At 43.1% G+C, this 23982-nt stretch overlaps 1 protein-coding gene across 8 annotated transcripts in view; it reads left to right on the forward strand.

Moving 5' to 3' along the window:
* Positions 1-23982, forward strand: part of YAP1 (Yes1 associated transcriptional regulator) — an 84984-nt gene continuing 61002 nt past the window's right edge. For all 8 annotated transcript variants that reach the window (XM_033146174.1, XM_033146176.1, XM_033146175.1 and 5 more), the window contains exons 1-2: positions 1-366; positions 7700-7944. In XM_033146174.1, the coding sequence (XP_033002065.1) occupies positions 37-366; positions 7700-7944 (575 nt within the window). In that variant the 5' untranslated portion in view covers positions 1-36. The remainder of the gene's footprint in view (positions 367-7699; positions 7945-23982) is intronic.

Genomic DNA, 23982 nt, shown 5'->3' on the forward strand with positions numbered 1-23982 from the left:
AGAGAGAGGAGTTGGGGGGGACGGGAGCCCGCCGCCATGGACGCCGCCGGGCAGCCCCAGCAGTCGGCCTCGCAGCAACCGGGGCAGCAGCAGCAGCCTCCTCCGCCCCCCAATTCTTCGGGGCAGCCTCCTCCTCAGGCGCCGCCGCCGCCGCCTCAGCAGCCCGGCGGCGCCGTCCCCGGCCCACCCCCGGCCGGCCACCAGATCGTGCACGTCCGCGGCGACTCGGAGACGGACCTGGAGGCTCTCTTCAACGCCGTCATGAACCCCAAGGGCGCCAACGTCCCCCACACGCTGCCCATGAGGCTCCGGAAGCTGCCCGACTCTTTCTTCAAGCCGCCCGAGCCCAAGGCCCACTCCCGCCAGGTGAGAGAGGGTTTGGGGAGGTGGGGGGTGGGAGAGAGAGAAACTTTACTGTTTGGGTGTGGGTGGGTTTTTTTTTTGGTAATGATATTATTCAAAGTTCTTATTTTTATTTGTTAATAGTTTGATTTATTTGTTTATGCCCCGCCTTTCCCTCCCCCCTCCCACAAGGACTCAAGGCGGCTTACAAAAATCTGCATCTTAAAAACAGCGGCGGGGGGGGGGGAATGGGTGGGAATCATTTAAAAGCAACCAAACATGGATGGATTAAAAGCTGTAATATCTATATTTGTAGAGAAAGGGCTGTCCTCTGCTCACACACACACACACACACCACTTCTTGAACCCCCCCCCCCAAAAAAAAATCTCACTTTCCATAAACTTTTGTTGGCTGCCTTTGAATGGGCTGCATGGAAAAGGCTGTATTTTAAGAATAAAGTAGTTAAGAACAATAGTAGCAACATGCTCTCTTTGTCCCTCCCCCCTTTTTCTCTCTCTTTCTCCCTTCTTTGCACCTCACCATGAACTCCAGATAGGGATTAGTTTGTTTTGTTATAGTGTAACACTGTTAGGGGTCTACTCAGAAGTAAATCTCACTTAGGGTAGAGCAGCCTTGCCTGTGACCCAAGTTCTGAGCTCAGCCTATGACCAGAGTTCTGTGTTTCATTGGGGTGTACGAAATCATGAATCAAAGTTAATGGTATACTGTGTTTCAGAGTTCAGTGCAGATTGTCTTGCACCATAGTGGTAGGAGTATGATTAAAAAATAAATAAATCATTGTCTCTCTCTGCCTGTGATCGTCATCATCTTCTTCTTCATCATCATCATCTAACATTTGCAAGTGATGTTTCGTTGGGTAAGATGGATGAAAAAAGGCAGGTCTTTGCCCCAAGGAGATTGCATTCTGAATGCTGACAGAAGATGACACAACAGGGTAAATAAAGGGAGGAAAGGAAAACCAGAGTTAAGGATGTCAGGAGAAGAATCATGGGCAGATGCAGTTACATATTGCTTTTCAGGTAAAAACAAGTGTAGCCTTGCCTCCTCTTCATGGCTGATGACAGCCTCTACACACACTTTTCTTGTATTTCTTGTGGTGGAACACTTGCATGATGTTTACCTGGATTTTTGCCATGTGTACACATTAGGAAGCTGCCATATACAGTATTGCTAAAGAGATGGGTGCAGGTATGTATTGATTTATTAGATCTGTATCTTGCATTTTAAAAAATAAACTCACTAGGCAACATACAAGGTACATGGTTCCACCCAACAGATAAAGAACAATAATTTGTAAAGCATATACAGCAAAATAATTTATGAAAGTAGCAAGTAGACAAAAGTACAGTGGTACCTCAGGTTAAGAACTTAATTCATTCTGGAGGTCCGTTCTTAACCTGAAACCGTTCTTAACCTGAGGTACCACTTTAGCTAATGGGGCCTCCCGCTGTCAGCATGCAATTTCTGTTCTCATCCTGGGGCGAAGTTCTTAACCAGAGGTACTACTTCCGGGTTAGTGGAGTCTGTAACCTGAAGCGTATGTAACCTTAGGTACCACTGTACATTGAACACAGTAAGTGGTCTTACAACTACAGTCATCGTCCCCAGTAAAACCTTAAAACTACAGTACAGTCACAGTAAACTAGCTCCACATATTTCACAATCTCATTACCATAAAGCCACAGCAAACAAATAGGTTTTCAGGGCCTACTTGAGAAGGTTCGAAGAGATGGAGCTTCTGTAGCAAAATGAACATTTGTATGCTTCCCATGTGCAACAGTATGTACAGGTGTTTGCTTTTCCTACTTGAGTGTACAAAAATGCTGTGGGTGAGGCAGCCCCTGAGCCTTGAGGAATAGGGTTTCCAGGTCAGAGGGTGTGACTTCCACGCAGCTTGATCCTGTGTATCTGACACTTAAAGACGTAAATACCCGCCTATGACTACTTTGCCAGTTGGGAAGTTGCCTACACACACCCAGTGTGTGTGTGTGTGTGTGTGTGTATTCTTTCAGAACAATAATAAAACTCAGTTACTAATTTTTATTTTTATTTTAACGTGAAAAGCACTTCATAGTTTTCTGTTTCCTTGCAGTTGTCTGAGGTATTCAACACCCGTTCATAGTTTTTCAGGAAAGGGGAGAAGAATTTGTCTCATAATTATGCTAGAAGCCTGTGGCTTCTTGTAGGGATTTTCAGTGGTACCTCGAGTTACAAACACTTCGGGTTACAGACTCCACTAACCCGGAAATAGTACCTCGGGTTAAGAACTTTGCCCCAGGATGAGAACAGAAATTACATGCTGGCGGCGCGACGGCAGTGGAAGGCCCCATTAGCTAAAGTGGTACCTCAGGTTAAGAACGGTTTCAGGTTAAGAATGGACCTCCGGAACAAATTAAGTTTGTAACCAGAGGTACCGCTGTATTACTTTGTTACACTCCAAGGAACTCAAGATGGCATACATGGTTTTCTACCCAACCACAATATTTTCCTTGCATCAACCTTGTGAAGTAGTTAGGCCGAAAGAGAGTGATTACAGTTAGCACATAATTGCTAAAGCATGGTTTGTTCAGCCAAATGTGAGTCCTCTCACAGATGAGCAAACCAGCCATTGCTTGTCCTCCAAAGCTTGGTTTGTATTTTAGCTATTAAATTTATATCCTGCTCTTCCTCCCAAAGGAGCCCAGGAGGGCTTGTTTTGCAGCTGCTGTTTCCACATGCCAGTGTAGCATCATGAGTGTCTGGCGTAGACTGGCCAAACAAGCCATGGTTGTTGGGTTCAGACACGGGTTAAAACAAGCCATGGTTGCTAAGCCAACCAGCTTCATTCATTGGTAGAAATCAAATGATGGTTAACTTGCTGAACTTGCACATTCAAAGAAACCCAAGTTTGTTTAAACCATGGGTTAATTTTAGGCAAGGACCAAGCCAGTAAGTTGACCAAGCTTGGCATTTCCAATTGGGGGTTTGAACCTGGATTTCCCCAGTTCTAGTTTGACACTTTTGTGAGGGGAGGAGGAAAGATAGGGTAGAATCTTGCTTTCTCCCCTGCTTTCATGTTGGGATCCTAAACTTCAGTCCCTTTCTTGGGCCTCTGCAGCGCAAGATGCAACTTTAATCTCCTTCCTCTTGAATCTGTGCTTGGCCTTGGTGCTTATATAGGTGCATATTGTTCCCTTGCTTTTGGTTCTTGTTATGAAGTGATCACTTTTTTCATTTGCCTTTCCTCCACAGTTCTTCTGAGCTTGTGGTGGTGGGGTGCAGTTGTTAATGATCCTAAATTTTCAAGTAGACAGTGTTGGATTTAGGAGAATGATGTGCATTTGTAGTGGTTTGGCAGTACTTAAACTTCCTTCTCTCCGTGCCTTGCATTAGGAGATGGAAGATAATTTCCTTTCTAGAAGAGCTCGGAAACCTCTTTTTACCCTCTGAAGTCCTTTCGGTGGTGGCCCCCTTCCTCCCCACAGCACTTCCCAGCATATAATTATCCTCTTTATCCACCTCCATTCTTCTTCCAGAGTTCATCGCTATGAGGAAATTTTCACTTTTGCCCATTATAGACCTGCTTCTGCAGTAGTAGAAATGCCCCTTCACACCCCTCCATTTTGTCTTTGCTTGTGAAGAAGTGTTGACCTACCTTCCGATTTTATTCTCCCGTAAATCCCTGGATGGAGCTGTTCAGGCCAGCTTCCCTCTTCTTCACCTCTAATCTGTTTTTTTGTTTGCTTGTTTTCCTGGCCACTTGTTTGCGAATGGGGGAGGTGGGAGTGATAGCAGCAGTTCTCTCCTATCCCTTCCTTTGAGCTACGTTTAATCCTTATCCCGAACTATGCCATCCTCTAAGACCTAAGATGCTTGTGGCAACTCCATTCCCCCCCCTATTCCTTAACTTTTGGTAATTTGTAGGGGAGGGGGGTTTAACTCCCCTGTCTTGGCCATTTGCATATTGCATTCCCTGCACTTTGTCTTTTTAATGATTTATATTTACTGTTACATTTACAGCACACATTTTCTCCATGGAATTCAATGTTGTGCAGATGGTTCTTTCCTCCTCATTTTCCCCCTTTCCCCTGCGAAGTAAGTTGGGTTAAGAGACAAGTACCTGGCCAAAGGTTACCCCGTGAACTTCATGGCTGAGGGAGGATTTGAACCCTGGTCTTCCGGGTCCTAATTGACTCCCCTAATCACCACACCACACTTATGCCCCCCCCCATTCCCTCTTCCAGGATTGTGGAAAGTCTGTCATTTCTTTCTGAGCTAGGAGGAGGAGTTGGAGCTATGGAAGCCTTGAATTTTGCGCTTTCTAGATAAGGCCCCCCCCCCCTTCATATCATTCCAAGGCCTGTTTTCACAACACCAATGTTTTTTAGCTATCACCTAAGCAGAGCTCTTGCCATTGCTGCAGGAAGAAGGCTTAAAGTCTCTGAAGTGATATTGGAAATTAATCACTCAGAAAAGCAAATGGACATTGATCTCGTAATTGCTATTGACTGGCGTACTGAGGGGTGAGTTGTGTGAGTGTCCAAAAACTTCTAAATGTAGAGCTGTGTCCGTTTTGTGCCTTAAGAGCATTAGATTGCAGCATATTCCTATGACATTAGCATGAACCTTCCTAATGTCAGGGCTTGGATATATTGCCATTGTACTGTTGACACTTTGATGTCTGTAATGTGGAGTGTTTGCTGTCTTGAAGCTTGAATCCAAGTGTTGAGGCCATAGTCTTGCAGACCATAAACACTTTCAGAGAAAAGCTGAAAAGGAGATGTTGGGTTCTGAGTAAGTTTAGCCTATGGATAATTATTTAAATATTATTTAGAACAGACAAGATGGAAGTTAATAATTTGGCAACTTAATGTGTTCTGTGTGTGGTTTTATTTGAGAAGTATATTTTGAGTCTTCATCATAAGCTATTGTCATTCTATTCAGCCAGCAGAAGTGACTATTTTGCAACCGCTTCTGATATTTCTGTGACCAATTATGTCAGCTTTTCCATTATTAAAACTCTCTTAAAAAGGGGCTTGGCTTTGTGTGTGGCTTAAAAAAAAAGTCTGCTTGAACCTTGGCATACAGCTCTTACCCAAACATTAATTCACTTGACAGATATTAAATGGAAAAAAGCCTAGACTTGAAGTTGTAGAGTTGCAAGTAGAGATGATTGCCTTGCTGCCTTTGAACTTTAACGTAGTACAGGCTTATCACATACTTTCCATGTAGGTCCAATATCTCTAACTCCCCTGACAATTGCAGAAGAAAAGTTATTAGCTATGTACCGAAACCATCTTCAGCTTCAAGTACGAGAGTGGTTTTTATCATGGTTTACTTATTTGCAAACTGGCATTAATCTGCGTTGGAGCTGCCTCCCATATGGAGATAGCTGTATAGTGTAATCCATATGTGCTGCTTGAATACAAAAGGCTAAAATACTTGTCTAAACAGTTTCACATTGAGCTGTGTACTTAATTCCATGCCTTGGGCCTTAAAGCTCTGCAGACATACATCTATATACACCATAAAATGCATAAAAGCTATCTGTGTGTCTAGGTGTCTGTGGTTTTCAAGCTTCATGTCTATGTGTTCAGATCTTGGTGGACAGTAATTCAGCATATTAACACAAACTGAGAATTACTTAGGCTGATGGTAAAGGACTTGGCAGTTGCTGGGTGTGGATTACAGTCTAAGGCTGGGACCTAGGTTAATAAACTCTTGTGAGTTGTGCAAACTCAGGCTTCATAGCCTTCCTAAGGTGCAGAAGAGATTACGGGATCTGCAACACCAGCCTCTGTGAGTCAGTAGGAAACTTCAAAATTGATCAGGCCTGGCTGAAATACTGGAAGCCTGGCCCAAACTAATAATCCATATTTTCTACCTGTTCTACTCCAGTCTCCAGTTTCCCAAGCTGCAGCCAATGTCCTAAATCAGGGGTGGCCAACTCCCAAGAGACTGCGATCTACTCACAGAGTTAAAAACTCGCAGTGATCTACTCCCTTTTTGGGGGTTCAGGTCAAAGTTGTTGAGTTTTTTCAGAGAGGAGGTAAAATGTTGAGATTTTTTTAGGGGGGCACAGTTATTCAGCTTCTTTGGGGGGGAGCCAGTGATCTACCAGTGATCTACTGCAGACATCCAGTGATCTACTGGTAGATCACGATCTACCTGTTGGACATGCCTGTCCTAAATAATAGAATCGTAGAATTGTAGAGCTGAAAGGGACTCCCAAGCGTCATCTTGTCCACCCCGCCTGCAATGCAATGCAAAGTTCCTTGAGAACACACAATGACCACTGAACACCATTCTGGACAGTATCCAGCTTAGTCATGCTCAGTGCCAACCAAATGGAATCAATAGTTAATGAAGTGTGTTGCTTTCAGTGGGTCTGCTCCAAGTATGACTTCATTGGCTCGCCCTCTGTTGTTGTTGTTGTTGTTGTTGTTGTTTCGTGTGTGTATCTTGGCAGTTTAAGAGACACCACTCTGTTCAACTTATAGTAGAATCCCATCACATCGCAGAAGGGATGTGAGGATTGTATCTCCAGCTGTATTCTAAAATGGCAGCATTGAAAAGTTCTGCTTCGGAGATACAGTAATAGGAGAAAAGTTAGCCTGGAGAAAAAGAGTAATTTGCCCTGCCCTGCTTTAAATCATGCTTTCTCTCCCCCCCCCCCCCAATCTTTTGTCATCTGGAACACATTTTAGCAAAACCAGACATGTATTACTGTTTGCAATGTGGACCTCATTTGTCCCATTTTGTAAGACCATTTAAACAGCTTTCACAGCTGTCTCTGAAACCCTTGATAAAGATGTGGGACAGCAATGGAGGTGGGGGCAGGCGGTGGTAAAGGACAGAGCAGACAGAAGCAGGAGCTTGGTATTAGAAAGAGATGAGGGATACCTGAAAATTCTAAAAGATGTACATGTAAATAAAACCATTCAGTAGAAACGTTCTTCTGAGAAGCCTGTGACTCTTCAGCTGATGGACTTTTGGGGGTTGATGGGAGTTATATTACTCCAGTTGTTGCTGGACACCAAGTTCCTCACCTGGTTATAAAGCTTTCTCCTCCACAAAAGGTATTGGTCCAATTCCAATACTGCATCCGCAGTTACGGACTTAAAAAACAACAACTGTGTATGAAATAATAAAATTCATTTTTTGTTTCATGCCCATTTCAACATTAGCTTTGGTTATTACCCTACGTGTTGGAAGCAGCATTGTCCTGTGCTTTCACCTGTCCTCGGAGCAGATCAACTGTTTCTAGATGAAAAGTGGGGGTTCTCGAGCATGCTGCTGACATAATGGGTACCTGGCTACATCATCACAGACTTAAGGAATTGTTTAACTCTGCAGGCCAGCACAGATGCAGGGACAGCAGGAGCTCTGACACCTCAGCATGTCCGTGCCCACTCCTCTCCAGCATCGTTGCAGTTGGGCACCGTTTCTCCAGGGGGGCTTGCCCCTTCCGGCATAGTTCCTGGAGCAGCACCTTCTTCTCAACATCTCCGCCAGTCATCCTTTGAAATCCCTGATGATGTGCCCCTACCACCGGGTTGGGAGATGGCAAAGACACCTTCTGGCCAGAGATATTTTTTGAAGTAAGTACAATTGCTGGGAAAGGGGAGGTGGCGGCAAATCTTTGTCCTTAAAAAAACAACAACCCAATTCTGGTAGAATTAATACCTTGTGCTTCATCTGAAGGCCATATCCTTGTTTGACAGTGTGGGGTCATGCTGAAAATTGTATTGTCAGTTTTAAAATAATTGTATACTTTTAACTTTATGCAATTAAACAATTTGCATATCACTTATAAAGACATAGTATTTTAAGAATTTTGATAGTATATGGGAATGGTTATAACTTGGTTACACATGTTTCACAACAGAAAGGTTCCAGAGTCTCTTGTTAGAAAGGATCTTGGGGTTGCAGAGGTGAGAGATCTTGAAGAGTCACTGCAAGTCAATAGAGACAGTACCAGTGGGCTGATAAGGTAGTTTCATGCTTTCATATAGAACGAGGAACAGCAAAAGTGAGAGTTGGGGGGCAGGTTCTTCCCCTCCTTAAAACACAGTATTTTTGCCACCACAACTTCTCTGGAATAATGAAGAGCACCTTTTTTTTAAAAAAAGCTATGATTTTGTAGATAATTTTAACTGTTTATGGGCCATAGGTCTGCCCATCCCTACTTCTTAAGTTCATATGCTCACTTGATTGTAGGCCGACACTGCATACTTTCTATACATTTAGAATGTAGGACAGGATGGGACCTCATGGACGCCTGGTTCTGAAAGTTCCATTAAAGCAGGTCTTGTTATGCACAACCAGGGGCGGAGGAAGCTGTCCGGCTAACTGGGGCGGCAAACCCGGAAGCACCCGGGGGCGTGGTTTCGCTCCCAGCACGCATGCGCAGTGTGCGTACGACGCACGCTGTGCATGGGTGCTGGGAGCGGCATGGCGGCAGCAGGCAAGCCCTGGGCGGGGCAGCCTAGCTCCGCAGCTTGCTTAGGGCCCGCCGTCCGTGCAGCACTCCGTAGCAGCGTGCTGCTGGCGAGCAAGCCTGTCCGGGTCTCGCCCGCCAGCAGCGCGCCGCTCCCAGTGTGCAGGCACAGCATACAACGCATGCGCCTGACGCACGCTGCGCCTGCGCGCTGGGAGCGGCGCAGTGCTGGCAGGAGAGCCCCGAGCAAGCCTGTCCGGGGCTGGCCCGCCGGCAGCGCGCTGCTCCCAGTGCGCAGCGTACGACGCATGCGTCGGACACACACTGCATCTGTGCACTGGGAGAGGTGCGCTGCTGAGCCCCGGAAGGGCTTGCTCGGGGCTCACCCCCTGGCAGCGCGCAGTGCTCTGTAGTTACGCGCTGCTGGCGGGTGAGCCCCGAGAAAGTCCGTCTGGGCGGAGGCAAGCCAGGGAGGGGCGCCCAGAGTGTCACCCTCTCCAGGGGCCACCCGCCCCCTTCGCCCCCCCTCCCTACGCCACTGTGCACAACTAATCCGTCCTGATCAGACCCTATCATTTGACATTACTAGTCCCATAAACATATTTATTTATATAGAAATTTCTATCCCACCCATCTAATGCAGTTCATTCTTTTCACAATAAACCATGGTTTATTGTGACAGCCATACCACTTGTAAAATGTCATGGTGGTTAAGAAAGTGAATAGTGAAGCACAGGAGCCAGGCTAAAAATATTTCCTTAGCCTGTACTTATCTGGTGACCTTTGGCAAGCCTTGGCTCATAATATGGATATGAAACTGACTTGCTTTGCAGGGTGCTTGTGAGGTTTGCTGAGATAATGAACGTGAAGCTGTTGTGCAGTAAGCAATATAAAAACACCAGGTAGTTATTGGGGAAAATGACAGTGTTCAAGGGAGTAAAGAGTAAGTCAGTGCATGGATCTAGTGCATGTTAATAACAGCCCTGTGTTTTAAGACCGTGTGGGCATTTTACAGCATCATCTCATCAGATTTTCCATTGCCTTTCCTTTAGAAAAATTAAGGATTGTAGCGGTTAATTCTTCTTGTTGGCCTCCTTAGACATCTGCTGTAAGGAAGAAAGGTGGCATATAGATTTTGAAATATTTAAAATAAGATCGCATTGTTGTATCCATGGGGCAAGGCTGTAGCAGAAAAAGTTCCATCTTGAATCCTTGGAATCTGCAGTTAGGTCTGAGAGACAGTATTGCATAAAACCCCGCCAGTTAGTGAAGATCATGCTGAGTTAGATGGAGCAATGGTCTGATTTGGCTGGCTGGCTGACTTGATCTATCTATATCTAATCTATATATGTATCTGTATCTGTCTGTATCTACACCTATCTATCGTATCTATCTATCTATCATCTATCTATCACTACCTATAGCAAATGGTCTAAGGGTGGGGTACGCAAAAACAGTAAGTATAAGGTATAAAGCACCCTCTCAATTCATATTAAATTAGCAGTAGTTATTTTCAACTCAAGTGCATTTTGGGAGCAAGATGCTGGTGTACAGCAAGCCAGTGAAAAGTACCAAATTCCATTCAGGAGTGGGGCTTCTGCTAAGCCTGGCAGAAGGAAAACAAGCCTTTAAATCGGTGTTTCAGTTACAGCCCACTTTTTGCTGGGTTGCCAGGTCACGTGACCAAACAATGTGCTTAGGATTTGCTCTGAGTTTCCCCTCTCTGGTCCTGCCCCAACCATGGCCCTTTTCCAGGGCTTTACCAGGCTGCCCGCATGTGGGGAGACAAGCCAATGTATCCCCAGCTGAACTGAGGTTGGGAAGTTACAGTGGTGTAGCCTGGCTGCCTCCCAGTTCAGCCAGAAATCCACTGGATCCTAACCCCAAGCATCTAGCAGATCTTCTTATGGATTTTCTCCCTTAGGGTTGCAGTCTATGGGTTCTTTTCAGCCAAGACCTACTCAGAGCAGACCCTTTTAAATTAACCGAACTAAGTTAGACATATCTAACCTCAGTCGATTTACCCTGTGTAGAAGTAGCGTTGATTTCCACCCTGTATATCTAATTCAGTTCAAGAATATAGGACTTGGAAACTGCATATTGTAGTAGACAGTTCAGCAAAATTCCTTTTTTAAAAATGAGCTGCCTCTAAAGAGAGGAGAAAAACGAACTTATGCCTTTGTGTAACTGGTTTTCCAACCTATGCAGATTTAGGTGAAAGCAGAGGAACAGTTTGATCATGGCCATTTTTTTTGACAGTTTTATTATTACTACAGAAAAGTCTTCCTGCTCCTATGAGTGATCTCCTCCCTCTCTCACTGGTCTTTTCTTGGTATCTGTTTCAAAGGGTCAGGTTTCCATAAGGACAATAAAGAGCCTGAGACTGGAAAGTACACACAAGTCTGGCAAACTCATCTGCATGAGCAAGATCATTTGTTCTCAAGCAGACATCCAAAGTAAATGATTGAAAGAGCTGCTAGCTGTGAAGGATGTGTCTTGAAGGGGGGAAAGAGTAGAAACAAACCAGGTTGTTAGGAAGAAAAATAAAGGCTGTGCTTTTTTTTGAACCTCTCCCTGCTGGGTCACATGCTGATCTGGGGAGATTTTAAACAGCTTAATAAATTGTTTTCCTTTCTGCTTTTCCTTGGGTGCTGCTGTGGTTTGGGAGAATCTGAGGACAGTTCTGAAAGTTCTGCTTAGGCCCGAAGAACAACAACATAGACACTCCTATATAGATTTTGTGTGTTGTGGAGATGTACCAGACCCGCTGTTTTGTGTAAAATGATTTCTTATTACTTTGTAACCTAGGTTACCCAAGTTTAAAGAATAACTTGTTTTGAAAGTTCTGTTTTTAGCAGAAATAAATGCATGAAGTCATCTTAAAGCCATAGTAATTTTTTTTTAATACCACACCTGATAGAAATGCAAATGATAATATTCTCATTGTCTGCAACATAGAATATATGTAGGGAAAGAGAACGCGTCCATGTGAGCACTTTAAGATTAATATTTGCTCACATTAAACTACAGCAAGTCTTTTTAATCTTGACAATCAGCCTCTCAATCACGGGAGTTAAGAGGCTTTGTCTTCCTTTCTCCTCAACCCTTCATACTGCCACATCTTCCAAATTCTGACCACGAGACAGTCGCTGGTGCCAAATCAATTAGGATTGGTAGTGGAAGTCTGCACAAATTGGTGTTTAACACAGGATATAGTCCTTAAAATGTTAGAGAAAGTGACAGAGCTGTGTGTACAGCTTTTGCAGTTCTGTCCAGAAGCAGCACTATGGTACCTACATGTCTGGCTCTTCCACGCTGGGTTGTGTGCCCTCTTTACTGGAGAAAACGGCTCCTCTGACAAAGCAAGCAGACAAATAGCACGTTATATGGGGGTTCTTTTTTATTTTCTGTTACTCCACCTGAAACCTAATTGTGGGTGCTCTTCACTGACACTTGGCTTCCTGTTCTGACTTCAGGACTCCCATTTGACCAAGAGCAGTTTAATATTCATTGCTGCTCCCTGTGGACTGCTTGAAAAAAGCATGCACAGTTCAGGAAGACGTTTGTAGCTTTCCTACTGGAAAGAAGTGGTTGGGTAGAGGTGTGCTTTGAAAAAGCAGTATTCCCCAATATAAGTCAGTACGGGATAGAAAAAGTACTGTTTCTTCTCCAGATTGGGAACACCTGCAAAGCATGGCTCTAGCCTTGTTTTTTGGTGAACATGTTAATCAGTACAGGTTCCACATTAGTAGCTTTTTAACAAGACCATCAGAATTAATGAGACCTGATTGCTGGCTGGACAGAATAAAGTTAAAATGTAAAATGTAAAGCAACTGTTTAAAAATAATCTCCAGTTTTTGGTACAATTTGGCCTAGCTGCTACTGCACCATATTAATCTACTTAACAGCCTGTTTCATTTGTTCTGGCAGAACAGAAATACAGTAATGCAGTTTGTGTGTTTGCAAATGCTGTTAAGTTATAAGTAAATGAACAGTTAGCATGGAGTATTGATTGTCCGCCAATGCAGTGTCATAACTGGTGATGATTACCTGTACTAGAGACAGGTAACACTTGGTATCCAGTTTTTAATTGTTGATACATGGTGGTTTTGGTCCTAGGGCATGATTTTGAAGATGTACAAGACTTGCTGAAGACAAGCAGGTCTGAGACTGGTTAGTAGCTGGATAAGGGTATCCTGTCTTGAGTTCCATCTTGGAATAAAAGTGGGCTATAGATATTGTCACTTTGCATCTGAAATGAAATCCAGAAACAGTGGTGTAATTAACGATTTGCTTGCTTGTTTGTTTGCTCATGACAGACAGTGATGGCACATGAACGAACAGGCAAGTGACAGTACTTAAAATCATGTACAAAGTTAATTCTCTTGTTAGAAATAGCACCACAGTTATCTTTCTAGCTGAAGCATCTTATGGTAAATCACACAAGTAACTTGATGTTAAGAGATGGCATGCAAATGTTCTATACAGAAATATTTCCATACAAGTTGGGAGAAAATGTTTGTAATCCCAGTAATATGGTTTAAAATGTGTTTAATGAAAGCAGACCTACTGGTCCCAATAATATTAATAGTGTGAAAAGTCTTAAAATAATGCATGGCTCCCAGTTAAACATGCTGTAACTTGTGGTTGTTCAGAGTAGACCCATTGTAATCAGTGGACTTTACTAAGTCATTGATTTCAATGGGTCCAAGCTGTGTCTGATGTGTTGTTGTTGTTGTTGTTCAGTCGTTCAGTCGTGTCCGACTCTTCGTGACCCCATGGACCAGAGCACGCCAGGCACGCCTATCCTCCACTGCCTCCCGCAGTCTGGCCAAACTCATGCCAGTAGCTTCGAGAATACTGTCCAACCATCTTCTGATGTGTTACTTATGTGTAAAACAAAGTGTTACTGTATTACTGCTGAAAAAAAGAATACTGTATCAGGTTGAGTGGGATTCTTTAAACTTAAAAAAAAAATATTTCTTATGTGACAATCTCTGTTAACACTACTGTATTCTGCCAGCTATTGTGATGTTGATAGTCCTTTAAATGACTCTTTGAAATTGTTGTCAAAAGAATCAGAACCTTATAGTGTGAATCGTAAGGTTTGGGGGAATAAAACTCTTTGAATTGATGAACACTGATTTAAAGCAATTATTTGATTTGAGACTACTAGATTCTCAGGGCTAATAACATCTCAATATGCATAGGATGCTACACATTCAATACGGTTTTCTTTTTTATAAGAGCTTAGCACTACCCATTGGAAAGTTCCTTTTTGTATACCCCCATTGGAATGCCATGTTTGGTTTATCATTTATTTTAATGGGGAGTGTGCAGGAGAACTTTGCAGTAGTTTGTGCCTCAAATTTAGACTAACCTGATAGATAATAGGTTTATCTCACTTAGTTAGATAATTAGGATAATTAAAAAAATGTTTCCATAGAAGAACACTTTAGCTGAGATGACTCTCAGGGTCCCTTCCGACTCTACAATTCTATGATTCTGTTCTGTGATTCTATTTTTTTTGTTCAGTTGGTTCTTAACTTGTATAACTCAAAACAACCGTCAACTCAGAATTCATTCGTTATGAATTCTAAATATGAATTCATTAATGTCATTCAGTTAATCCCACATTAGTCTAATACATTTATTAAATGATGAGAGAGAGTGAATCTTGCCATGACACTGCTGGAGAGAAATAAAATACCTCCTGGCCATCGTTTTGAAATAGTGCCTGGATGCTTTGCTCTCTGCAGAGTAGTAGCTGCACAGTATCTTTCCCCCTGTGGGTAGAAAAGTAGTTCAGAGGGATAAATTGCATTGTGTGAAAATGCCTAAAGTGTTTAGGGTAGCCCCTCTTTCAGCTGTTTCTCTGCTCAAATTTTCATGCTCCCCAAGGCAGCTTTTGGTTGATTGTTTGCTATTTTTGCCTCTAATAAGCAGATGTGGCTTTTGTATTAGAGTTCCTCAAAGTTAAGGTAGGGCCAGAGAGCTGCTAGAAGAGAGTCAGATGTGTTGGTGTGCCTTGACTGCACCAGGAAACAGTGCAAAATGGAAGGCTGCATATTTTAGCCATTGTGTTGGCTGGCCCTGGGGGGGGGGGAGTGCCATGTAGCAAACTTCTCCACTTCCCTTAAGGGCCAGCCTTTTGGGGGGTATATCACCTGTTTGTGAAACTTCACCAGCCTCACCTTTCCTTTTTTCACATATTTGTTGATGAGCAAATGCTGCAAGTTACAGGTGGGTAGCCGTGTTGGTCTGCCATAGTCGAAACAAAATAGAAAATTCTTTTCAGTAGCACCTCAGAGACCAACTGTGTTTGTTCTTGGTATGAGCTTTCGTGTGCATGCACACTTCTTCAGATCTGAAGAAGTGTGCATGCACACGAAAGCTCATACCAAGAACAAACACAGTTGGTCTCTAAGGTGCTACTGAAATGCTGCAAGGTGTTAGTGCTTATTTCTGAGAGCTAGTACTGGGTGTTGAAGTTACAACAGAAAGCTTCCTGTTCCTCCATGATACAGCCTCACTTATTGTATCTTTTTCATCTTTCCAGTATGCTGATGTAGGTCAGTGTGTACACCCCATGGATGCCGAAGCTTTGAAAGCTTTAATTCGGACAGGATGGAGTTGTGGTCGAACAGGAAGAGCAAGGCGTTTGGCTGCTTTCTGTTGACTCCACAAACCTTTGCCTGCCTGAGGCGGCTCTTAGGCTTGGACAGTTTTGGCTTAGACTTGGAAGCGAATCTTCTTGAGAACTGCTTTTGTGGTCGTAACTATGGTTGAATTGAAAGCCAGCATGGCTAACCAAGGCTCGCTATTTGGTAGTTTAAGAGTGCAATCCATGAAATGTTGTCTTGCTAAGCTCACAATCGTTTTGGTGGGGTTTGTACCTCTAGTGTCTGGGTGTTGGGAGAAGAGTGTTTGGGATGGGCCCGTGTACCATGCAGATGGCAAGCAGAACAGACATCTGTGTTGCTTTTGAAATGCTTCCTGTTGGCCAGCTGTAAGTTGACATTGCAGTGAACTATGAAGTGGGGGTTTGGCTTCATCTTTTAAGACAAAAAAGCAAGCTCTAATTAGCAGCAGATGATGATTTGCAGGCCCATATCTTGAGGAGGTTGCTTTTTTCCAGGTGTGCTTTTGCTGGTGTCTTCTAGAGTAGAAGCAAGTTGGATGGTTTGACGTCATAGACTCATGCATCTAATCCCTGTGCAGACTCTTGCAACACTCATTAATCATGCCGCATGCTGAGGAAACTGTTACTGATCACCCCAGCTGTCTTCTGTAGTTAACTTTCTCTGCAGGAAACTGCTCTTCCAAGGAGTTTGTCAACAACTTCCTATTTTCTCTTTCAGCTGTTGTATAGCTTCCTGAATGAACTTGCCACAAGTTTTCAATTTGTATCTGTGGGTGCTGTTGGGGATGTTGACACAACCCGAGTGTTAGAACTTAACCCGGATGAGGTTGCTAGGTGTGTTATGCCTTCAGTGTATGAACTGGGCAAGCCAAAGGCAAAATGTGTGATAATCGCCCCTTTAAGAAAACAGAATGGCTTGTTTCACAAGAACTTCATAAAATCAAAACGCAAAAATCGTAGGTTTGTACCTGAAAAGGACAGAAGACTGTCACTGGGGCAGTTTATGCTATGTACATAAATCGGAAATTTGTATTAGAGTAACTCGGGTAATGGTATCCTCCTATGAAAAGGATTAGATAGTTGGAAAGTCCATGGAGAACAACTGCCAGGTTGAATAAACAGTTCCGGACTAAAACAAATGGGAAGATGCCGTGGACCAACCCAGACATTGTTGATTCTTGTACCTGAGCAAACTAATGATTTATTCATTTTTCCAACTTTACTATTTCACACAGTTCTCTTTCTGCTAATTCAGAAGGGAGTGAGGTACTACACTGACCATGCATTTTCATTTAATTGTTAAATTTATATCCTGCCCTTCCTTCCAAAGCAGCCAATATTGTCCACTAGTTATTGCCCATGTGCCTTACTTCAATAACCATACAAGTAAAAAAAATTAAATTGAGCTGACTAATCATGATGAGTACAAATGTACAAACTTGACTGTATTAAAAGTGACCAGAGGAAAACTTTATTTGGCAACTCGGTTTAAAAACTGAGCTCAGTTGAGTTGGTATGGTGTTCATAGACCAATCTGGTCCTGAATGTTCTGGTGCAAATTCCATTCATTCTGAAGGCATCTGTGCCAACTTCTGAAGATATAGGCAGATGAATTGCACTTTTAGCATTGCTCCTGTTTTTGTTATGGGTGTATTGACCACATAGATTTATGTAGTTCTCAGAATACTTTTTCCATATACTCAGTACTAATGTGTTGTTAATTGGTCTTGTGCCAACTGTCGCCATTTCATCCTTTGCTGGTGTGTGTTACGGGCAATTATTTGGCAGCTTGCACATCTACCCTGCTTTTTGCCTTTCCTTTTATTTCTTGCACACTTAGTTGAAATTCTCTAGTGTGACTTTGAAGTTGTGCCTTACTTGTACATAGTACTGGATTGTGTGAAAGCAGATGATGAGTACTGGTATAAATTGTTTGTAAAGTGCATTGAGCTCTGACTGTGCCACCAACTCCTAGTGTCTTGGTGATATTGGTGAATTCTCATGTGGCTTCTAAACATCTTTCTGTGGGAAACATAAATCATGTCATATTGCTCGTATGATCACACTCCTATTCTGTCCAGATGCAACATGAGGGTACACATACGAAAGGCATTCGCTAACGAAAGGGTGACTCGCAAGACGAATTTCCCTATGGCCGCGACTCACAAAACAAAAACGTTTTGCGGTTCCCCCCCTAAAGCCGCGCTTCCTCCGACCATGCTTCGCAAGACAAAATTTCCGCTATACGACAGCACTCGCGGAACGAATTAATTTCGTCTTGCGAGGCACCACCGTATTTGGGAAGTCATATGTTCACTGCCTTGAGATTCCTGGAGGAGAAGTGTGATATAAAATTGGGGATCAAGGGGTCCCATTTGCCAGAGTTTGTATAATTCTTGGAGATCCAGAGTAATATTTGTGGCATGGTCCTGCTACCAAGGATCTGTTTGACACAATGAGACTTTGATTTACTGGTATGTTCAGTTCCGATACCAAGAATACAGTCGTACCTTGGTTTTTGAACAGCTTAGTTTTCAAACGTTTTGGCTCCTGAACGCCACAAACCCAGATGTGACTGTTCCAGTTTGCGAACTATTTTTGGAAGCTGAAAGTCCAACGGGGCTTCCGCGGCTTCCAATTGGCTGCAGGAGCTTCCTGCAGCCAACCAGAAGCCGTGCTTTGGTTTCCAAACATTTTGGAAGTCGAACAGATTCCATTCCACTTCCAAGATACGACTGTACAGTGGAACCTCGTGTTACGTACTGTCCTCCTTGTGAACGCTGCGGCTTACAATCTCTGCTAACCCGGAAGTAGATGCCCCTTGTTGCAAACTTTGCCCCGGGATGCGAGTGGAAGTCGTGCGCTTGCAGTGCGGCAGCAGCGGGAGGCGCCATTAGCGAAAGTGCGCCTCATGTTACAAGTGGTTTCGGGTTACAAATGGACCTCCAGAAGGGATTAAATTCGTAACTGGAGGTACCACTGTATAGCAGTTGCTAAATAATCACAAACATTTTAAAATCAGCAAACGTTTGTGTTGTAAAGTTCTTGTCGGATACAAATAGAGCAAAAGATGTCCGTAGTCCAAAAACTTAAATTTTGCTGAGAGAAATCGGTGTTGAAATGCTGTTATGGAAAATGCAGCTTTGCAAAATAACTCTCCTATCTAGGGAGCTTGGGGGAGTGTCTGCCTATTTGCCTTAGTCTTCTTGAGGCAAAGCTATGAGAGAACTGGAGCGCTTGGCAGCTTGGTGGGTGGGCATTGAAGGCAAGAGTGACATGCTAAATACCACACTGCAGCTTAAAAAACAAAACACTGATAACATCCTTGGAGTGAACGCTCTGCTACGTGCAGAGCTGCTGGAAAGAGAAGATTGGAAAGGAGGGATTTTAAGCAGATATGCTTATGAGCATATAGGTCACTCGGTGAAACACAAAAGCATAATATATCATAGTTCAAAGCAGGGCAGTCCTAGGAAATGTGTTGGTTTTCCTGTCAATAGCAGCGTGTGATGGTGTACTTCTGTTCATTTAAAACAAACCTTACCTTCCTGTTTGATAACAGGCCTCCAAGGTGGCTGATAAGTGAAAATAAATACATACTAAAGAGTTGTTTCATTAAGGTAGTGGTGGCCATGATTTTAGTTACTTATTTCGGAGTATTTATACCCCACCTACTAATTAAAAGTTCTCAAGGCAGTTTGCATTGTATTTAAAACACAAACCGATATAAATTGATAAAATAGTCACTGCAGCAGGACAAAGGTGTACCATATTTTTTCCGTGTATAACACAGTGGTTTTTTTTTGCTGAAAAATAAAATAGTCAAAAATTGGGGGTTGTCTTACACATGGATGGTGAATGCACAGGGTTTGGACTCTGGCTCTGGTGCGGGCAGCCTGGGTTTGGGGCTCTAGCGCGGGTGGCCCAGGTTCGAGTTTGGGCTTTGGCTCTGGCCTGATTTCTTAATTTAGGGTTAAAAAAAATAGGGGTTGTCTTATACATGGGGGTGTCTTGCACATGGAAAAATGCTTGCTGGAGCTGATGGTTGTAGTTCAGCAGCATTTGTAGGGCCATAGTTTTGCTCACATTTGCTCTAAGGCCAGACTATAAGAAACTGCTGCAAATGAGTTTACTTAAACCCAGGCCTGCCCCAAAACAAAAGGAGTTTATGTTTGATGGGATGCTAAAACCACTGCCATTAGGTTTCCCCCCTCAACCAAGCTCTGGTATTCACTTGGAGAGATTTAAATTGTAGGTGCGGGGAGGGCTCATCCCCCTCTTCCCTGCACATTTCCCCTTTGCTATAAAAATTGATATCCCACCCCAGTCTGCCGCCGACTCGTGTACTTTGGCCCTAAGGTTGGTTTCATTGTACAGGAAAATCAAAACTTCCAACTGTGAAACAGGATGTTGTTCCTTTAAAGAACGGAAATTGTTTGTTCATGTCTCCGGCTGCCCAAGTACTATAGCAGAGGGCTTTCTAGCAACTTTATACTGCTGCCATGGAAGCACCTTTATTTGCTCAGGTCTTGACCTCCCCAAGAGGCAAACAAGAGTTGGTTATAAATCATGGCACTTGCTCCTCTAACCCCTCACCCTGCTGTCTCATTATTTTCTTCTCCAACCCCTCCCCCAATGTGGCTACAGAGCAAGAGTAGTTAAACCGGTTAGTTCTCATCTGGTTTATGGTTTTATGAGCAATGTGATGTCTCATGGTACATCTTAAATTAACAAAGGAAAATATTTAAATAAATGTCCTTTTGAAATTCATGCTATGCAAACTTATTTTGAACTTGCACTGTGTTTCGCTGTGTGTTCTGATTATACATTGATTTTGGCTTTAGACAGGACCCCCAGAATTTACCCCCACGTAAACTGAGGACTTGCTATATCCTAAATAGAAATTGACTGCTTCAGTGATACTGACCAATGCTTAACAGCACAAGGCTTGTTTAAAACATTTCCTGTCCTGCATTGATTTCACAATTGGCAACCATTTACACTAATTGCAAGTGGCTGAATAAATGGAGACTCATTTAAAACATTTTGTTAAAGGAAACGTCTTTCATCTTTCAGGAATAACAGGAATTTGTTTTCTGAAGAACAGGAATTCATGCAGGTGTGCGCACAGAACCAGATTTTCCAAAAAGAGAGGCAGGGCTCCCTTGGTGTGTTTTGGCAGAGCTGGGTTTTCCTACCTGACAGCCACATATGACTCCTCTTCCTGCTCTTCTCCAAACAACCATTGAAATGCAAGCAGCCAAAAGGGAGGAGCTGTTATGCTTCTGTTCCTTCATTGCTTTTTCCTTTCTTGAGGAACAGAGACCTCCAAGTGCAATGCCTCTGTCTGTCCTAGTTGTGCTATATAGCACTGCTATTTTTGGAGTGATCAGAACCACTTACAGTACTTTCAGTCTACCAGTCTAGGGCTCTCCCTTGGCCTACTTATGAGCCCATCCATTTATCTGAAATAAGCACCTAAAACATTTATGCTTCGGCTGTACTGAAAAATACAGTTCAGGCATGTCCAGGACTTGGTTTGCCCCAAGGCAAGACAGCAGTTCATTCACCTGTGCTGTAAAAAGTGCTTTTAAATGTAATTGCACTGTCCAGTTTTCAGTACTTCGGAAGGAGTAAATGTACTGTATTAAATTATTAACCTGTATCTTTAGTGTTTTCAGGGCAGTTCATTATATAAATACAACAATAACGCTCAGCCATAAAATTCAGTAACAATAGATACACAGAAGCCTTTCAAATTTAGGGAAACCACTTACCAAATAATTAGAATGCTGCTTTTCAAAGGTTGCCCCAGTGGATATGGTGAGAGTTTTGGATCTTGGAGACAAATACTGGAATTTGTGTCTTTGTATTGCCTTGGGAATGACCTAGTCAGAAGCTAGCTTTTATTGGAAAGCTACTTTGAGATGGGCAAAAGCATTGGCAAATCAAGTCCTCATCCTCACCCTTTCCCAAGGCTGCCAGGTCTCATTGCTACCTCTCAGTCCACCCCTCCCCCACTATAAACTGGATGAGAATGTAAATAAAAGGCTAACTGGATCCAAATGTGAACTTTTCTGGTCCAACCCTCTAACTGCCGTACAGTATTGGGTTTCACTTTAAGCTGTCTGGCACCTCCTACAAAACCAAATTGTTCACTGAACTTTGCAGTTCAATACGTTTAAGAGACCTTAGGAAAGTTGCAGGCTCTTGAGACTGGTATCCATACCACTTGCCTTTGGCAAATCAACTTGAATTTAATTGTGGTCTTTTGCAAAAGCATAGCCATTAAAATTATCAAGGGGATTGGACAAGCTAATAGTATGACAACGGCAAGGTTATTAAGTTGAACTATAACTAAAGCTGATAAAATCTTGAGATCTTCTGCTGGATAAAGTTGTGCATGTTTGGTGGGCAAGAAGGCATACAGACCATTAATAGTATTGCATCATCTGCAAACTTGTTTGGTACAGTTTGAGTATGAGTGTCGGGTAAGAGGAGACAGTGGGAAAGAAAACACAAAAATGCAATCTGAATAGGTAAAGGTAGATTACTATATTTGAAAATAAAAAAGCATTTGTAAATCATGGAAAACACTGCTGATACCCCCATGCCCATCCCTGGACGTAAGATGCCTGCCAGAATAAACATTGCCTCTAGAAAACATTCCGGCTTGAGCTTCGGCAAACACCAGGGAGGAAGCAAGCCCTGCATTGGAGAAGAGCCAATACAACTCTTGTGCCACAGCCATTCATTACTTTCTTGGTGTGACTAGCACTGTTGAACACTTAGCAGGCCATGAGGATTGTTGAGGAAGGGGTGGTCTTATCCGGTGGCACTTTTCTTATTAGGTCAAAACGCCACCTACTTCAGCATTCTGCTTTGTACAGTGGTCAACCAGGTGCCTCTGGGAGCCACAGGCAACAGCTCCACCCTTTTTGCCTGGAAACGTTGATTCGATGATATACACCCTTTGAAATGGAGGCTCCATAGTCATGCTCAATAGACTTATTCATGAACTTATCTAATCTCCCTTTCATGACATCTAAACATATGGCCATCATCACATCCTGTAGCATAGGATTCCAAGACCTATACATTGTGTGAAGGAATCTTGCAGGGATTGGTGCCCAAGCTACTGAAGGCTACACACTGAAAGTAAAATGATGAAAATGGCAAAGAGTATCCCCCCACCCCCCACCTATCAAATATAAACAAGCTTGACCGTTCTACTCTGGGATGTCATTGACCCTATGCAAGTTGCAAGGTCTTTATAGTACTCTATTTGAACATCATTTACCCTAATAGATTTGATGCCTGAGGTGGAAAATCCAAATTGCAGCATCTTCATATTCCCCATTATCTTTAGCAGAACCGTCTCTTGATTTATGTTCTCATACAGATTCTGTTCATTTTGGAGGAGTGCTTTCTACTGCATTTTGCTTCTTAGGGTCAGGTCTATCTTGTTATGGCACCCAAAATCTGCTGCCTGAGGTGCATCAACTAATGGCAAGGCCTTCCAACTTTTGATGGGAGAGGGGCGAAAACTGGAAGCTAGCAGTTCTGGCTCGTGATCAGAGCCGACTAAAATGTTTTAAACCTGCAAGTATCTCCCATCTGTAGGAATCCATGCTGAAATTAATTTTCTGAAACAGCATTGACAGTTCTTTAGCTTTTACTGTTAACAATCAATTAGTACCTTAAACGTTTTTTCTTCTACTACATTTCTTTCCTCAGGGCTGCAACCTGAATCCTGTTTATGCAGAGCTGCTGAGAAGGTGGAGATTGACTTGCAATCTTAATTGATTCCTCCACCCTTTAGTTCTGCTGAAGGAAGAGTTCAAAACTTCTGCTGTGTAAACTTTGCTCTCTTAAAATGGCTTCCGGTTCTTTGCCTTCCCAGCAAAAAGTAGGGAGGAATAGGTTAATAACTTTCAAAGCAAGTTAACTTAGCTGAAATAATAACTAGAGAGGTCACGTGGGCAGGGTTGAGGAAAGAGCAATTCAGTCTCTATAAGCACTCCCCGCCCCAGCTTTTAAGTTTGCACCAGGTAAGGGATGTGCTAGAAAACCCAAATAGAAAATCATACATCATGTTGTACAAAGGCCTTCGGAGGATTGCTTTTTTATTCATTTTGAGCCACAGCTTAGTCTTTTCCCCCAGCAAATATTTCAATTGATCTGTTATGGCTGACCTCAGAAATACTCTCCCTCTCCCCCCCCCCCCGGCCTTTGTTCTAGTAACCTGAGGGAGTATGAAACTTAATGCCCAGCAGCCATATTGGCCTAGATTTGAACTCCTATAAAATTCTATTCATCTTGAGATTCATTTTGGACTATTTTGTGTGTGCGTGTTGGGAGTTAGGGTCTGAGTTAATGCATGGTGTCTTTGCCAGAGGCCACAGAATTTAGAGCGTTAAGTTGCTTAAGAAGAAGGGAGAGATTCCAACATAAAGACAAACCGGTTGGAGCAGTTTTTAGGTGGGTGTTCCTTCACTAATACATCATCGTTACTTTGATTTTTTAACATGTTGTTTATGAAGCAGGCTCCTACTA

Source organism: Lacerta agilis, chromosome 4, assembly GCF_009819535.1.
Source record: "Lacerta agilis isolate rLacAgi1 chromosome 4, rLacAgi1.pri, whole genome shotgun sequence".
Lineage (NCBI taxonomy): Eukaryota > Metazoa > Chordata > Lepidosauria > Squamata > Lacertidae > Lacerta > Lacerta agilis.